At 36.2% G+C, this 13,866-nt stretch overlaps 1 protein-coding gene across 1 annotated transcript; it reads right to left on the reverse strand.

Annotated features, from left to right (window-relative positions):
- Window positions 1-3,502: 3,502 nt before the first annotated feature.
- Window positions 3,503-10,539, reverse strand: LSM8 (LSM8 homolog, U6 small nuclear RNA associated). The gene is made up of 4 exons (XM_007195130.2): window positions 10,409-10,539; window positions 9,169-9,209; window positions 6,475-6,602; window positions 3,503-4,359 (listed from the first exon to the last, which is right to left on the reverse strand). The coding sequence occupies exons 1-4, from the start codon at window positions 10,437-10,439 to the stop codon at window positions 4,269-4,271; spliced, it is 291 nt and encodes a 96-aa protein (XP_007195192.1). The 5' UTR covers window positions 10,440-10,539; the 3' UTR covers window positions 3,503-4,268.
- Window positions 10,540-13,866: the final 3,327 nt, after the last annotated feature.

Below are 13,866 nucleotides of genomic sequence, written 5' to 3' on the forward strand. Positions count from 1 at the left end.
ATAAGTTATCATAGAGCTCTGAAAGAATTTTATGAAACAACTCATGACCGTGGACAGTAAATTTCTGAGTCAAGATGGTTTGGTTGAGGTGCTGCATAGATAGATACAAGCTTCACAAGGACAAGAGACTTGTTAATATTGGTCCCTGGTATATCCACAGCTTTGAGCACATTATCTAGCATGCATTAATAGCTTGACACATGTCCCTGAAGAAATTCCAAAATCTATTTTTTAAAGTCTGTGGACACATAGAAAAGAAAGCAGTGATCACTAGGAGGCAGCATCATTGCACAAAGACCAGCTATGCTCATGTCATGTAGCTTCCCCATTATAGAGAGGAATGAAGATCACATCAAAGCATTTGACGAAATTCACATGAATAATCCCTGTAAACAAGATGGAGGATAAGGACTAAATATCTTGCAATTAAATGAATTTGTAGCTGATTTAATGAGAGCACTGTGCTGTTTAATGAATCAGTATCAACATGGATGGAGGTAGCTCTGCCTTGTCAACATTCGTTTTTCAATCTTACATGTAAACATAAAGTATTTTTTTTAATCAAATTTGTCCATGACGTAAAAACTGAGAATAACAGCCCAAGTTTAAAAAAAAAAAATTAGTTAAGATAAAATTTAAACTGAGTAAAAGGAAATTTATAAAATGAAGAGGCCCCAGTTTACATGTTTTTTCATTTTCAAATTCTCAGTCAAGAATATATGATTGCCATAAAACAAATTAATCTTACTGTATACTTGTTAAAATAATGTAAACTTATTATACATACCTTCAATTTAACCTGAAATCCTCATAATTTATATACTCCAAACTCTTACAGATATGATAGCAAGTGGGACTCTGTAAAACTAAAGTGATAAGACCCATGTTTGTAACCTTTCCACGTTGGTCTTTGAATACCTAGAATAGCTGTTTACTGTTGTAGCCCACAAATCATACCGTTTTAAATGCAGTCTACTTTCACTTGCCACACCCTGGAAGATAGGTATTATCCCTGTCTTAAAGGTAAGGATTCTGGGGCATGATTGGGGATTCATCCAGGCATATGACAAGTGCTAGGTCTTTTAGTAATTCCACCACACTTTCATTACTTAGCTTTTTAGTGAGTATTCCTTTTTGATCCATTTCAGATCTACTGAACCACAATCAGTTAGAGTAGGGCCCCAGAGTATTTAAAGCATCTCAGGTAATCAAATGAAAATGGTCCACAACGCAGCTTTGGGAACTGCCTTAGATACCTAAGTATTTCCTTCAGGCTTCTGAGAGATACTTGACAGCAGAGATTTTGAGGTTATACTTGCTGCTGCTAGGCCATATTATATAAGGAGTACAAAAACCTGGTTGAATTAAGAGCCTGACATTCACAAGTATGACCTCCTGTAAGACACTTAACCCTGTTGAGCCTGTTTCCGCATACATAAAATGATCAGTATTGTACGCACTTGGCATCATGCCTGGCACATCCTATGCACTTGGTAAATGCTCCCTACTAATTTCGAAGGTGGAGGCCCAGAATACACTATACTGCCAGTTAAGGACTGCTTTTTAACTGTGGCTACTACACAAATAGGTTCACATGCCATTATGAAGGGACTGTATACTTTCTCATCCACATGGTAAATCTTTCATGTTACACATCTGAGAAAAATGTTGACATGGATAGCCTGCATTAGGTTAAAAATTTAGAATGACTTTAGAAAGGTGTTAAACAGATGTTTAAGTAAAGCAAATATTAATAAAAGATTATCTTTGTTTTAAACAGATAGTATCTTTTCAGTTAAAAAGGAACAAATTAAGTCCTTTTTGCAGTTAACTGCCCTTTACAAAAAACTTTAGAGAAAATATTTTGCCAAGAATAATTTCTTTGATTCATTATTAAGTTGGGCTTAGTGTCTGAGTCACAAAGCACAGAGGTAACTGCAAGTTAAAACTGATTTTAGCCTTTTTATAAATAAGAAATTGATTACAGAATAAAGTCTCATTAAAGAATATAAAAGACTTGACACTGCATATTAATCACGTTGCCACTCATAATTGTGGCTCCCTTACAATGCTCATGAAAAATGAAATCCAACTTGAATGGGTTATGAGCATAAAGAGCCTACCACGTGCACCCAGGAAGGAAGAATTCCATGTACCATTTGGTGTGTCTTCATGCATTTCCCCCACCAACTATTAATAAAGACATCCAATTCATATTCTGGGAATGATTTTTCTGGCATCAATAAGGAAAATACATCTTTACAAGGCATTTTAGATTTCAAAAGGAGAACACATCATATTAGAAACTCATTACTGTGAGGGAGAGGGACTATGGTTTGTTTACTGGTTCATGTGTAATTTGTGTTAGGTCAACTATGTTGAGACAGCATCTGATTCTGGACATCATTTATACTTAGAATACATTTCACTTAGCAATCGAATGATCTATATTCCTTATTTGACTTTTAGGTTTACCAATTTAAAATACATTATTTATTTAAACAGAACACCTGATTTACAGTCCCTAATTAAAGTGGCCTGTTTGCTTTACCCACTTTGCGTTAGTTTCCTTTTATTACTAAATTGATCATAAAACCTTATACTACAAAAGCCAGATATTTATGAATAGCCAGTACTACCTAACCTTCCTCTAATCCTCCCAGAGACAACCCTAAACATCAGAACATCAGCCAAGTTATCTGGGTAATGGTGCTTGATGACCAAAACTATCTCAACAGTTCTCTCCTTACAAGTCTTGTTTTTGTGAAAATGTGAAGATATTTTCCTCTGGAAAATGTTTTATTTGTGAACCAAAAAACTGCCATGTTTAATAAGTAGGGTTTTCAATTTTAAAAAATATGATGAAACCCACGTCTGAACTCTGAAAGGATCCATTCCAGAAGCCCTTTTCAGAATTTATACAAATTAGCCATCATCTCTTCTTATTGAGCTTGTATTTTTCATTTTGAGCCAAGGGACAGCAACTATGGCCTACTGGCCAAATCCAGCCTGCCACCTGTTATTGTAAACGAAGTTTTATTGGAACCCAGCCACAGCTATTCGTCATGTATTATCTATGGCTATTTTCATGCTACAAAACAGATCTGAGTAGCTGTGACAGAGACCATATGGCCCTCAAAGCTTAAAATATTTACTATCTGCATCTTTACAAAAGAAGCTTGCCAACTCCTATTTTAAACACTTTCATTAAAAAAAAAGAAAAAGAAACTATTGACATTTTGTTTGAATTACAAGAATGTAAATATTTTTCTATTGTTATCACAAAGTTACACACTTTGGCCTACATATGACTTGATGAGAATTTTTGTGGACTAGCCTGGATAGCTAAACACTGCTTATAGCATTGTTTCTATGGATTCTTTAAAAAGTATACACAACCAGTTGTACAAAGGAGTTTTAGAAAATAGCCTATTTGTAGATGAGGGACATTAATCTACTTAATTGATTCACTACAATAATCAACCAAAGAATAGGCCTGACATGCTTGGAGAAAACAGGTTTACTTCTTTTGAAATCAGGTTTATGGAACTAGGGAGTCATGAAAAGTTGCTGACAATAATAGCAAGCACCGCCTCAATATAAACTCAAGATTTATTTACTCACATTTATAAATAACAAAAAACTCCTTTAATACTAGAAATTCCGCAATTCTTAAATGATAAGATGGCTTTTAAGACCATATGGAATCAATTTTTTCAGGTAATATACAACTTTGTTAGCATTTTTCCTTTTCTCAACCAAACACACTTTTACACACACTTCTAAAGTGCTAGGGAGCCACGAGGGCAGTGTGGTAAATGGGGATGGTTCAGATAACTGCACAAGACAAGATTTACCTTCCTGTGACTTTCTTAAAAATCAGGGAGAGAAACATATGTATCCTGCACTATTGATGGTATTTGTATGCTTAATTTATATAATACTTGAATTTCTCTTTTCAACTAGTTTTCCATAAATATTAAAATAGCAGAATGTCTTTTCTAAAAGTTCTCAAAATAATCATTAGATTTTTATACTATTTAATAGAAAAATAAAACCAAGCTACCAAATGTATGATTTAGGCCAAAAAAAAAAAAAAGTTTTCTTCAAGAAAATGTAGAAATATTTTAATTTACATATCATATTACAATGAATCAATATGGAGTCAAAATCCACAATTACACTTTCATAAAAATTCTGCCCATCATCCTCAGAATAATCAGTTTCTGTACAAAGATTTACAGATGTCCAATATATGTAGTTTATCCTTAGTGTGCTACAGAGTTCAGAGGTTCTGCTCGAATATTCCCCAAATCAAGTGCAGAATCTGTCTCTTCATCAATTTCTCCAATGACTGCACTGTAATTGTTTAAGGAAAAAAAAATCAGTTAAAACAATCTCATTTCTGATTAAAACTGAGAGGAGACACTAAAAAAAACTACTAAAGGTGAAAAACAAACATTTTCATAAGGTTGTGAATTGTACATTTAAAGTCACAAAACTCAAACAAATTGAAGGCAACATTGTTACAGGAACGAATATTAAAGAACAGACTGCATACAGTGTGACTGGATCAGGAGTCTTTATTTGAGTAACTTCAATGAACTAAACCCATCAATGGTACATATAAAATCTATTAGTTTCCCTTTCATGATTTCTCAGTTGACTCAATTTAAATCCAACACCAAAAAGAAGTACAATTCTTCACACGTAAAGATAATAACAGAACAGATACTTAGGTATCTAACAAATGATTTTTTGTTGTGATTGGCAAGGGTTAAAGCCAGCAAATTTTTCCTTGATTCAACACTAACATAACACCTATAACATTAATTTCACTAATACCATGCTAGGTAACCAAGCCATGGCTCTCTAGCTGGATACAGTCATTGTACATCCAGACCACGGGACATGTATGAAACATTATTACATAAAAAATTGGTTGTTAAATTTGTTTGGTTTTAATGAAAGTAAATTCTACAGACAAATGTTATACAGAATTTGCCCGATTTTGCTTTAAACTGTATACAGTCTTCAGTTCTCTAATAAATGGGAAGTACCAAACTTTAGGAGAATATATTAAGTTTTCTCAATATGAAACATATCAAGATCTTAATTCCATCATTAAAAATTTAGTATCATTTAAAATCCTTATGGAAGACAGTGGAGTGCTGGAAAATGTTTTAAAACTAGCTCTCCAAGGAAAAGGGGGAGGTTGATTTGCAGTGTTGACTGATATCCATAGTGCAGATACTCCCACTATGGCCAATTACAAGCTACCAAAAAGACATCAACCAACCAGCTTGCAAAATTCCCCAAAATATAAAAATCTGCTTCCGTGAGCCAGTAGAAGCTGGCTCGAGCATACCACTGTGTCTATAGCAATGTTTTAAATTTTTTAAAATTGAAGTTCAAAAAAAAATTTTTTTTTAATTAAAGTAGGAGAAATTGTCGTAAAATCAATTATTATACAGAGCCCCAATATAAACAATCAGTGCTGTTCTGGTCAGGAGACCTGGGCCCCACCTGCTTCGCCTTTACAGCTCACTTCACCTAAATGTTATCTCTATAGAATATTTTATAAACCTCTGATAAAAGATCAAATGATTTATCCATCTAAAGGTGATTTTCTTAAGACAAATAAAATGAGTAAAGTATTCCTTTATCTTCCATATCCTACTTGTCCAAAAAAGTAATCTGAGATGCTAACACATCTTTTGCTGCCTTCCAGCCATGTTATAATTTTAAACAGTACTCACTAGAAAACTGATTCAACACTCTTCTAGCCTCTATAACTGCACTAATACAGAAGCTGCTAGCCACATGTGACTATTAAAATTAATTACAATTAAATAAAATCTAAAATTCAGTTGTTCAGTCACACCAGCTACTTTTCAAGTACTCAATGGCCACACACACAGCTAGTACCTACCATAGTGGACAAGGCAGATATACAACATTTCCATCATCCCCAAAAGTTGTACTGGACAGTATTGCTCTACACTGTTGCACTTTTCTTAAATTGCTACCACTAAAATATATCTTTTCAAACTGCCGTATCAGTGTCACAAGTTAACTGAGGCCACAACATAAACATGGGACATCTTAAGTAAGCCAATTATACTAAAAAATTAAAAGAAAAAAGTAAGTAATGGATAAATTCAGCTATGTTATAAAGCATTATTTAAAATTGTTCACACAAGAGATTTCAAAGACATTTTCAAATCCTAGCCCTGGGCCCTGGAGGTATATTTATGTTCCTCTGGAATTAGGGGTACTTTGGAAGAATATTTTAAGAAGCCTCTCCAATGAACTATTCAGTGTAAGGCAGTGCTCTTTCTGGACAATATCCAGGCTACTTAACTATTAGAAATATGGACAAATCTCAGTAGATAGAAACCTCTTCTCCATATAGCAAGGCAGTACACCTATAGTATATTTAACTTGCCTTTAAAAAAGACATATTTTACTTACACATTATCACCTCTCACGATGTATAAACCTAGTACCACTTGTTCTACTCCCTGTGAAGAGCTGAACACTCGTTCATGGCTTTCATCCAAAATCAAATTAATGGTCTGGTCAAAACCTTTCAGTGTTCCCTGTAAAGAAAACATTCAAGAGAAAAAGACAAATATTCTGGTTTACCTGAATGTGTTAATTCAATGACACCATTTTAGTTGCCAGGTACTCCAAGAGAAGTACCTATTTTAAATATATATAAGTTCACTATAAAATACAATACCTCTTTATGATCAACAGGCACAAAACTTACCTCTTGGTTTTTTAAGAGGGGCAGTGGGGAACCCACCACGCTTCTGACTAGTGTGCAGAGTTGTTGAGAATTACAAAGGACACCTATGTACTAGTTTATTTCCAAGGAAGTAGCATAAAAGCCCAGGTAGTCCAGGAGCTAATATTCTAAAGATACAAACTAAAACGAGGGAAACGTAAGGGAAATAGTCCTCTACACAGCAGCTATAGCAATGTAACAGTATCACTTCATGTTACATGCTAGTAAACATGCTGCACACATTATCTCAATTAATCTCTACCCTTTGTGGTAGATACTATAAACATTACCACTTTAGACAAGAAAATTTGAGGCACAGAGAAGTAATCCCTCAAGGTTTCATGGGTAGAAATTAGCAGAGCTAGAATTCGAACCATGAAAGGCTTGCTTCAAAGCCAGACCACTAAACTTCTATATTATACTACTATGAACAAGCAAATATAATCTACCACTTTTCAGAGATTCAAATCAGTACACAAATTTCAACTGGTAGTAATAGCTAAGGCTTAATGAGTACTTAGTATCTGCCAAAGTGTTTGATGGGCCTCATGTGGATTTACTTATTTAATCCTCCCAATAATCCAGTAACAGTAGATGCAAACATGACTATAACAATTAGAACATTCTAGAACTTGAAGGATATATTCAGAGAAAGTTTTATGAAGAATCGTGGTTCTTAAAAAAGGAAGACATGGGCCTATTACAACATGGTAACTCAGATGCTATTCAAGTTTCTGAAGAACATCAACATACTGGTTTTGGTTGGTTATATTTCTCGTTAAAGTTTCACGTTTTAAAATTCAAAATATATAAAATTAGAGTGAAATAAAGAGAAAGTGTCAGCTAGGAAGGAAACATTAGTTAATGTTAGGAAGAGAAACAAAATATGGAGTATTTACTATACTAAACTAGCAAAGAGTTGTTACCACATCTATACATAGGCTCTTGGCTTCATTTTACATGCAACTATTCTATAAAGTGAACCATGTGTCAAAGAAATACACAACTACTGAACTTTAGTACTCAAAAATGCTCTTTTAGTACTTAAAAATGCTCTTTTTAAATGGCTTTCCTTCTTCTATAAAATTAGTTTTCCAATTTATCATCTATCCTGTTAACAAAAACAAGAAAATTTAAACTTGAGGTTTTTACAAAATAAAAAACTATTTGCAAATATTTGTTAATAGCAGTAGGCTTCTAAGATGAGATTACAATATTTCAAACTGTCCTATTTGACTCGATACAATGTGAAGTACCTTAAAAACAAAACCAAAAAACATGATTGTTCTCTTGATTAAGAAGGAAGCAAGGCAACTGGCCTTAGCTTTTGGAGTCAAATTCAATTTAAATCCCAGTTTGGTTCTGCCACTTATATCCACGTGACTCTGGGAAAGTAACTCACTTTTTCTGAGCTAGGTTCCTAACCTAGAATGCAGGGTTAATTCTTTTTCACAGAGCTGTACTGAGATTAAGTGATATAACACATGTAACATGCCTGGTACATGACATATGTTTAATCAATGGCAAAGTCTGACACTTCGGTAATCGTCACTTAAGGATCCACTGAGAAAAAAATCACACGGATTAAAAACAAAACAAACAAAAACAGAACTGCAGAATGGGAAAATAAAAGACTAAACTATAGGAATTAGATAGACAACAGAGAAAGGTTAGCAGCCTTAAAACTTTTTGGAAAGTGAGCAATCATATGAATTATAAACGAAGAAATTAAGTAGCCCAAAATCATGGGATAAATTCCTCAGATCAAGGAACAGGTCAAGGAGAGAATCCAAGATTTTTCTGGAATTAAAAAGGGATACTGTGATAAAAGGACAAATGAGATGAAGTAAATTTATTCATTCATCATAATTCATTCTACAAAAAACAAGAGATCATACAACCTAAGAATATCTGAAGAATATTAACACCATACAAGTCTTAAATGTTCATTATTTTATAGATGTAGTATCTAAATCTTAAAAAAGTTTCTAAGAACCATACACAAAATTTCAAAAAAATTATATGATTCTGGTAGTGGTTGTCAGAGCACTGAATGGGGAAGGAAATAAAAGATGGAGGAGGAAGATAAATATTATAAAATACAGGCAGATATCTGCAGACTAGACTAGAAGTTCTCTGAGGGCAGAATCTATTACCCATCCTAGTTTCTAGAAGCCTTGTATGTAACTTACAATGTTTATTAATGAAAAAAATATGGATTGGCAGCTATTTATCAAAGAGATAAAGACCTGAATCATAAGAAAACTGCAATGCAAGTGTACTGTGGTGCCTAGTCATCGGAGAGCAGAGGTTGTACATAAAAATTAACAACCAATAAGGCTACAAGAAAGAGAATGAATATGCCAAATACTTACCACAATCATCCTCCCATCAGAAGTAATGACAGCAACAGTTCCTGATAACTGAATCAAGGAAAGTATTTCTCAGGGCATGAAAACTGAAAACTTAAAATCTGGTAAGGAAATGGTTTAAATTACTAGGAAAAAGGTAACAGAATTAAGATACAACTAGTCAACACAGCCACATTTACAACATAAAAACTTTATGTTCTTCAATTTGGTGTGACATTTACACAATTTAAAAAAGGGAAAAAATAGAAAAAGAGCATCACTTTCTGTGTGTGGTCAGTGTATTATATCTTAAAACAGCTGGGGTATTTGGTACTCTTTTCTTACTGGGGAATATTGCCAATTTGACAGTTGAGCAAGATATTTCTCCCTTTCTTAGACCTATTTCTTCATCTCTAAGACGAAAATTGGATCATTGCTAAACTAATCAATGTTGAATGATTTCAAGCACGTTAAGACACTGTCTTCCAGGACCTGGCTTCTGGAATTCAGAAGAAAAGAAGCTATATTCAATGTCACAGGTACCAATATGCTTGCATCATTAAAAGCCTTTAGCATTTCACTTTTGTCCCAAATTTGTACATGAGAGCACAATGCAGTGTTCCCTTTCTAGACTTTAAAACGGTAACAGGTGTATAGGGTAATTCACACGGGCTTTTTAAAGTTATTTGTCCCTCAAAACGATCCATTACAACAGCAAGCATTATTTTAATTCCATCAACAAAGAAGTTGAGATTTCAAGTGGTAAAGGGGCAGATATTCAATTTTTGCACCATCTGTAAAGTTTTTGGTATCCTCGAACAACGAGCAAAGCCTATAAATAAAACAAACACAAAGACAGATTTACACGACCATCGTTGCCGTTGGTTAAACTGTTCCTCTAATTCCCAAACCTGAACGTATAGGCCCTAGGGAAACAGGAAGGATGAATTAATAGCTGATTTCTATAGAGACACGGAAAAGTTCGGAATAACCACGTTGGTAGGTTTTGTTTTGTTTTTTTTTTCAGATTAAAAATAAAAGACACCTTGGGCCCGTACAAGCGGCAGGTTCCAGTCCCAGGGGCGGGATTGGCGGGTCCCAGATCCTTAACCCCTGCACCCGCATACCGGGCCCCGCAGCTGCCGGGCGTCGCAACCGCCCGCCGATCCCGACCCCCTGCCTCTCCAGCACCGGTCCTCTCCGGTGCATGCGCGGGACTCGCCACAGCCCCAGCAAATGCCTGTGGTGGCCGGCTCGAGGATACGGTTGATGTAGTTCTCCAAGGCGGACGTCATGATGCTCGGTCCGGCAGCTGGCAACACAGCAGGACCGGCGACAAGAGGAGCTAAAACGGCCCGCCAGGAACTAGCGGCGGCTCCCGCCGACTGGCGGCAGCAAATACCGCGAGAGTACCGCACTGCTGCCTCCGCGAATCAGAGACTGAAAGAACCCGGCCAACCATCCACAAGAGGCTAAGCGACGACTAGTTTCAATGCGCGTGCGCAGTATATTTCTACTGTGTTTCTGGGCGGTGTTCTCGGAAGCCGAGAGGGACAAAGCGAGCAGGCGGTGGAAGAAAGGAAGAAGCCTTCGGAAGGTGGGGTAGTGGGGAGACGGTGGGCGAGCGGGCTTCATGGCGGAGTGGAAGGCTATGTGGCAGAAGTTACGAAGGGGAAATATTGAGAAAAGACGGGCAAGGCGGGAGAAAACGGAATAAGGTGTTTTCGTCACACGTGAAATAGATGAGTGCTGTTCTGGTATGAAGTGTAGACGCGGGGAAGTGGAATCCCTAATTTCCTGCCACAGGGGCCGAAGATTAACCTTCTAGAAGCTAAATGGCCTAGGGCAAAGTTGCACACTTTGTAACCATATGGTATATACGCCTGGAGAACACAGCAACAAAAAGCACGTTCGCAGTTTGCATTTGCCTCTAAAAGTGCTCCATCGCGGAGGCGTTGTTACTCATTTATGTAAGAAACTGAATCCAAACAGAAAAGTGTGTGAGTCTCCCTTAGAAAACAGTCTTCCCTTTACCACGCCACAGTCTCCCTCCCCTCAGGGTGAAATTAGTAACTAAAAGGCAGGCAGGTCTGCTGCTCCGTCCTGGAAAGGACTGATTCAGGAAGAGCCTTCTAAATAAGCACCAGACTGGGTTCTAGTCCTACACTGCTAACCGTATCGTGTGGGTATCCTTGCACAAGCAACGTCAACTCATTTGGGCCTCAGTTTCCTTAGATCTTGCTACATTTATCATTTGGGGTATTTATATGTGTTAGAAAACGTCACTTATTTTACTGTGGTACCCTAACTTCAAAGGACTTGAAGTTAGAAAAAAATCTATGTACAAAATACCAGTGAGAGTTATTTCCCCTTTGTACAAAATTGCCTTATGATTTCAGTTAGACTTGTGATTTCTTAACTGAAGAATTGAGGATTTGAAAACTCTTGCAATGTCAGCAGTTTTCTTCTGAAAAATCAAGCATATGTTTTCATTACAGCATACCCACAAAATTACCTACAGATCACTCCCAAATGTTTAATATTTTATATACTTAAACTTACTCTGACCTGTTCGAAGCCACATGTAGTCGGGAATTAGGTGGTGCCTGTCCCAATTTTTTTTTTGGGGGGTGGGGTGGATGCTGGAGGGGGGGTAAATGAAAGTATCTTCCATAAATTAAAAAAATGAAGATATTGTGTGGTTTGCAAATGTTAGACATTGAACAAAAAACCAAAGTACTAATTAGTGATGAATGAGGTATCATTAGTAAGGAATTTTTAAAAAATAATGTGCCAAGTATTTAAAATCAATAACCCATGTAGTGTTTCATCTCTTAGAGTGTGTTTATATGTGAAAATGTTCATTTACATTATATAGTAACTTACAGAACTAATTTCATCATAATACATTACAAGTTTATGACCTTGTGTGGTTTCCATTAAATTAATATGCCAGATAAATGACAGATGTGCAGTGTTTATGGAGCATCACAAAATCTCTTTGGTTTGAAAATTTTTACATTCGTCTTAAAACTGTTTTCTGTAGTCACTGATGATCACAGATGTGGAGAGAAAGCCCATGGATAAAGAAAAGTCTTTAATAAGACAAAAATGAGTTACATCTGGATGCAAACATTACATATGTGATTTATCTAAGTTAACGTTGTGACCTTGGGAGTACACGGACACAGAGAGTTCAACACCTCATAATGGAAAATTAAGTTAAAGTTCCAACAGGGGGAAATGATATAATATAAACATCTGACAAGTAAAAAGTTAAGTAGGGGTACCGTGAGATTTTGAGCTTAATTCAAAAATCTCTCAAAGTGCTACCCATACTCTGTCACTCTTTACTGAGGAGTAAAAGTATGCTGGAATGTTTTTTATTTTATTAATGGAGCACTTATTTTATGCCATTAGTTCTGAATCCAAACTTTGAGCAGATAACTAAAATTTTTTATATTTACTTCACTTATGATTGGCTCAGTATTTTATATATTTCCCAATCCACTCATGAATCTCTCTCATTAGTAATCCAACGGCATGTATCTAGAACAACAGCCAAGATTTATCAAAAATAGGGCAGGAAAGAGATGGAAAAGGGTAGAAAGGAGTTCCCTAGATATCTGACATTCCTGGAGTTACTTTCCACTAGTACAAGGGTCCCCAGCCCCCTGGGCCGCGGTGCCTACCGGTCCAGGGCCTGTTAGGAACCGGGCCGCACAGCAGGAGGTGAGCTGTTAGGTAGGCGAGCCAGCAGAGCTTCATCTGCCGCTCCCCATCTCTCCCCATCGCCCGCGTTGCCGCCTGAACCACCACTCCCCCACCCTTGGAAAAATTGTCTTCCCCGAAACCGGCCCCTGGTGCCAAAAAGGCTGGGGACCGCTGCATTAGTAGAAACCAAGGTATGTAAAGTAGGTCTTTCTCTGGTTAATGATTCTCCTGAGAAGCAGGGCATAACTCACCTCCCTTTGTATCCTGCATTCTTTCATTAACCTGAAGAATCATACTCATACTAGATTCTGAGGAAACTGAATTTGCGCTTTACTGTGAATGGTTTATGGGAAAAAAATGATAATTATTGGAAAATTAAAATACTGCTTTTAACCTAATTTGATATGAGCTTTTATTTACTTTTATTGATTTGTATTCCTACAAGTTCCAAAAGTGTCAACCAATTAGCAGTATATATTGAATAGATCTTTCTAGGGTTCTCCAAGGCAGAAAAGGACGTAACTAAACCCTGGTATCTCCTTACAAAGAAATTCCTGAATAGGTACAGAGCTCTAATTATGAAATAGTGTATGGAAAAATAATAGATATCCCAAATTATAAAGAAAGGTAATTGATATGGAAATATTAATTCATTTAACAGTATAAATTACAAAGTGTTTTTCATATATTATGGGGGTTTTTTCCTTTCCTTTTTCCTTTTAAGGTATTTTTTCCTTCTAAGGTATTAAGGTATTAAGGTATTAAGATATATTTCCTTTTAAGGTATTAAGATAATTAAAAGAAATTGCAGGTGGCTTGAAAAATGACAGTTTATGGAAGAGTTGACACTGCTGTGTGATGGAAGCAAGGGCAGGAGAGCATCATCCTCAGACGTTGCAGTTGTAAACTTTGCAGTTGTAAACTTTGCAGTTGTAAAGTTTGCAGGAAATATAGAGATGCCAGAGACAGATGGCTCTGACCTATTGTCTGTTGTTGCTTTTGTGCAGA

The sequence above is a fragment of the Balaenoptera acutorostrata genome, chromosome 7 (assembly GCF_949987535.1).
Source record: "Balaenoptera acutorostrata chromosome 7, mBalAcu1.1, whole genome shotgun sequence".
Taxonomy (NCBI): Eukaryota; Metazoa; Chordata; class Mammalia; order Artiodactyla; family Balaenopteridae; genus Balaenoptera; species Balaenoptera acutorostrata.

Coding starts and splice junctions, on each gene's coding strand:
- LSM8 (XM_007195130.2), bottom strand. CDS start 10,439: ATGACGTCCGCCTTGGAGAACTACATCAACC. Junction 9,210..10,408: donor CTTGGAGAACTACATCAACC/GTATCCTCGAGC, acceptor TTCAGTTATCAG/GAACTGTTGCTGTCATTACT. Junction 6,603..9,168: donor CTGATGGGAGGATGATTGTG/GTAAGTATTTGG, acceptor TTTTCTTTACAG/GGAACACTGAAAGGTTTTGA.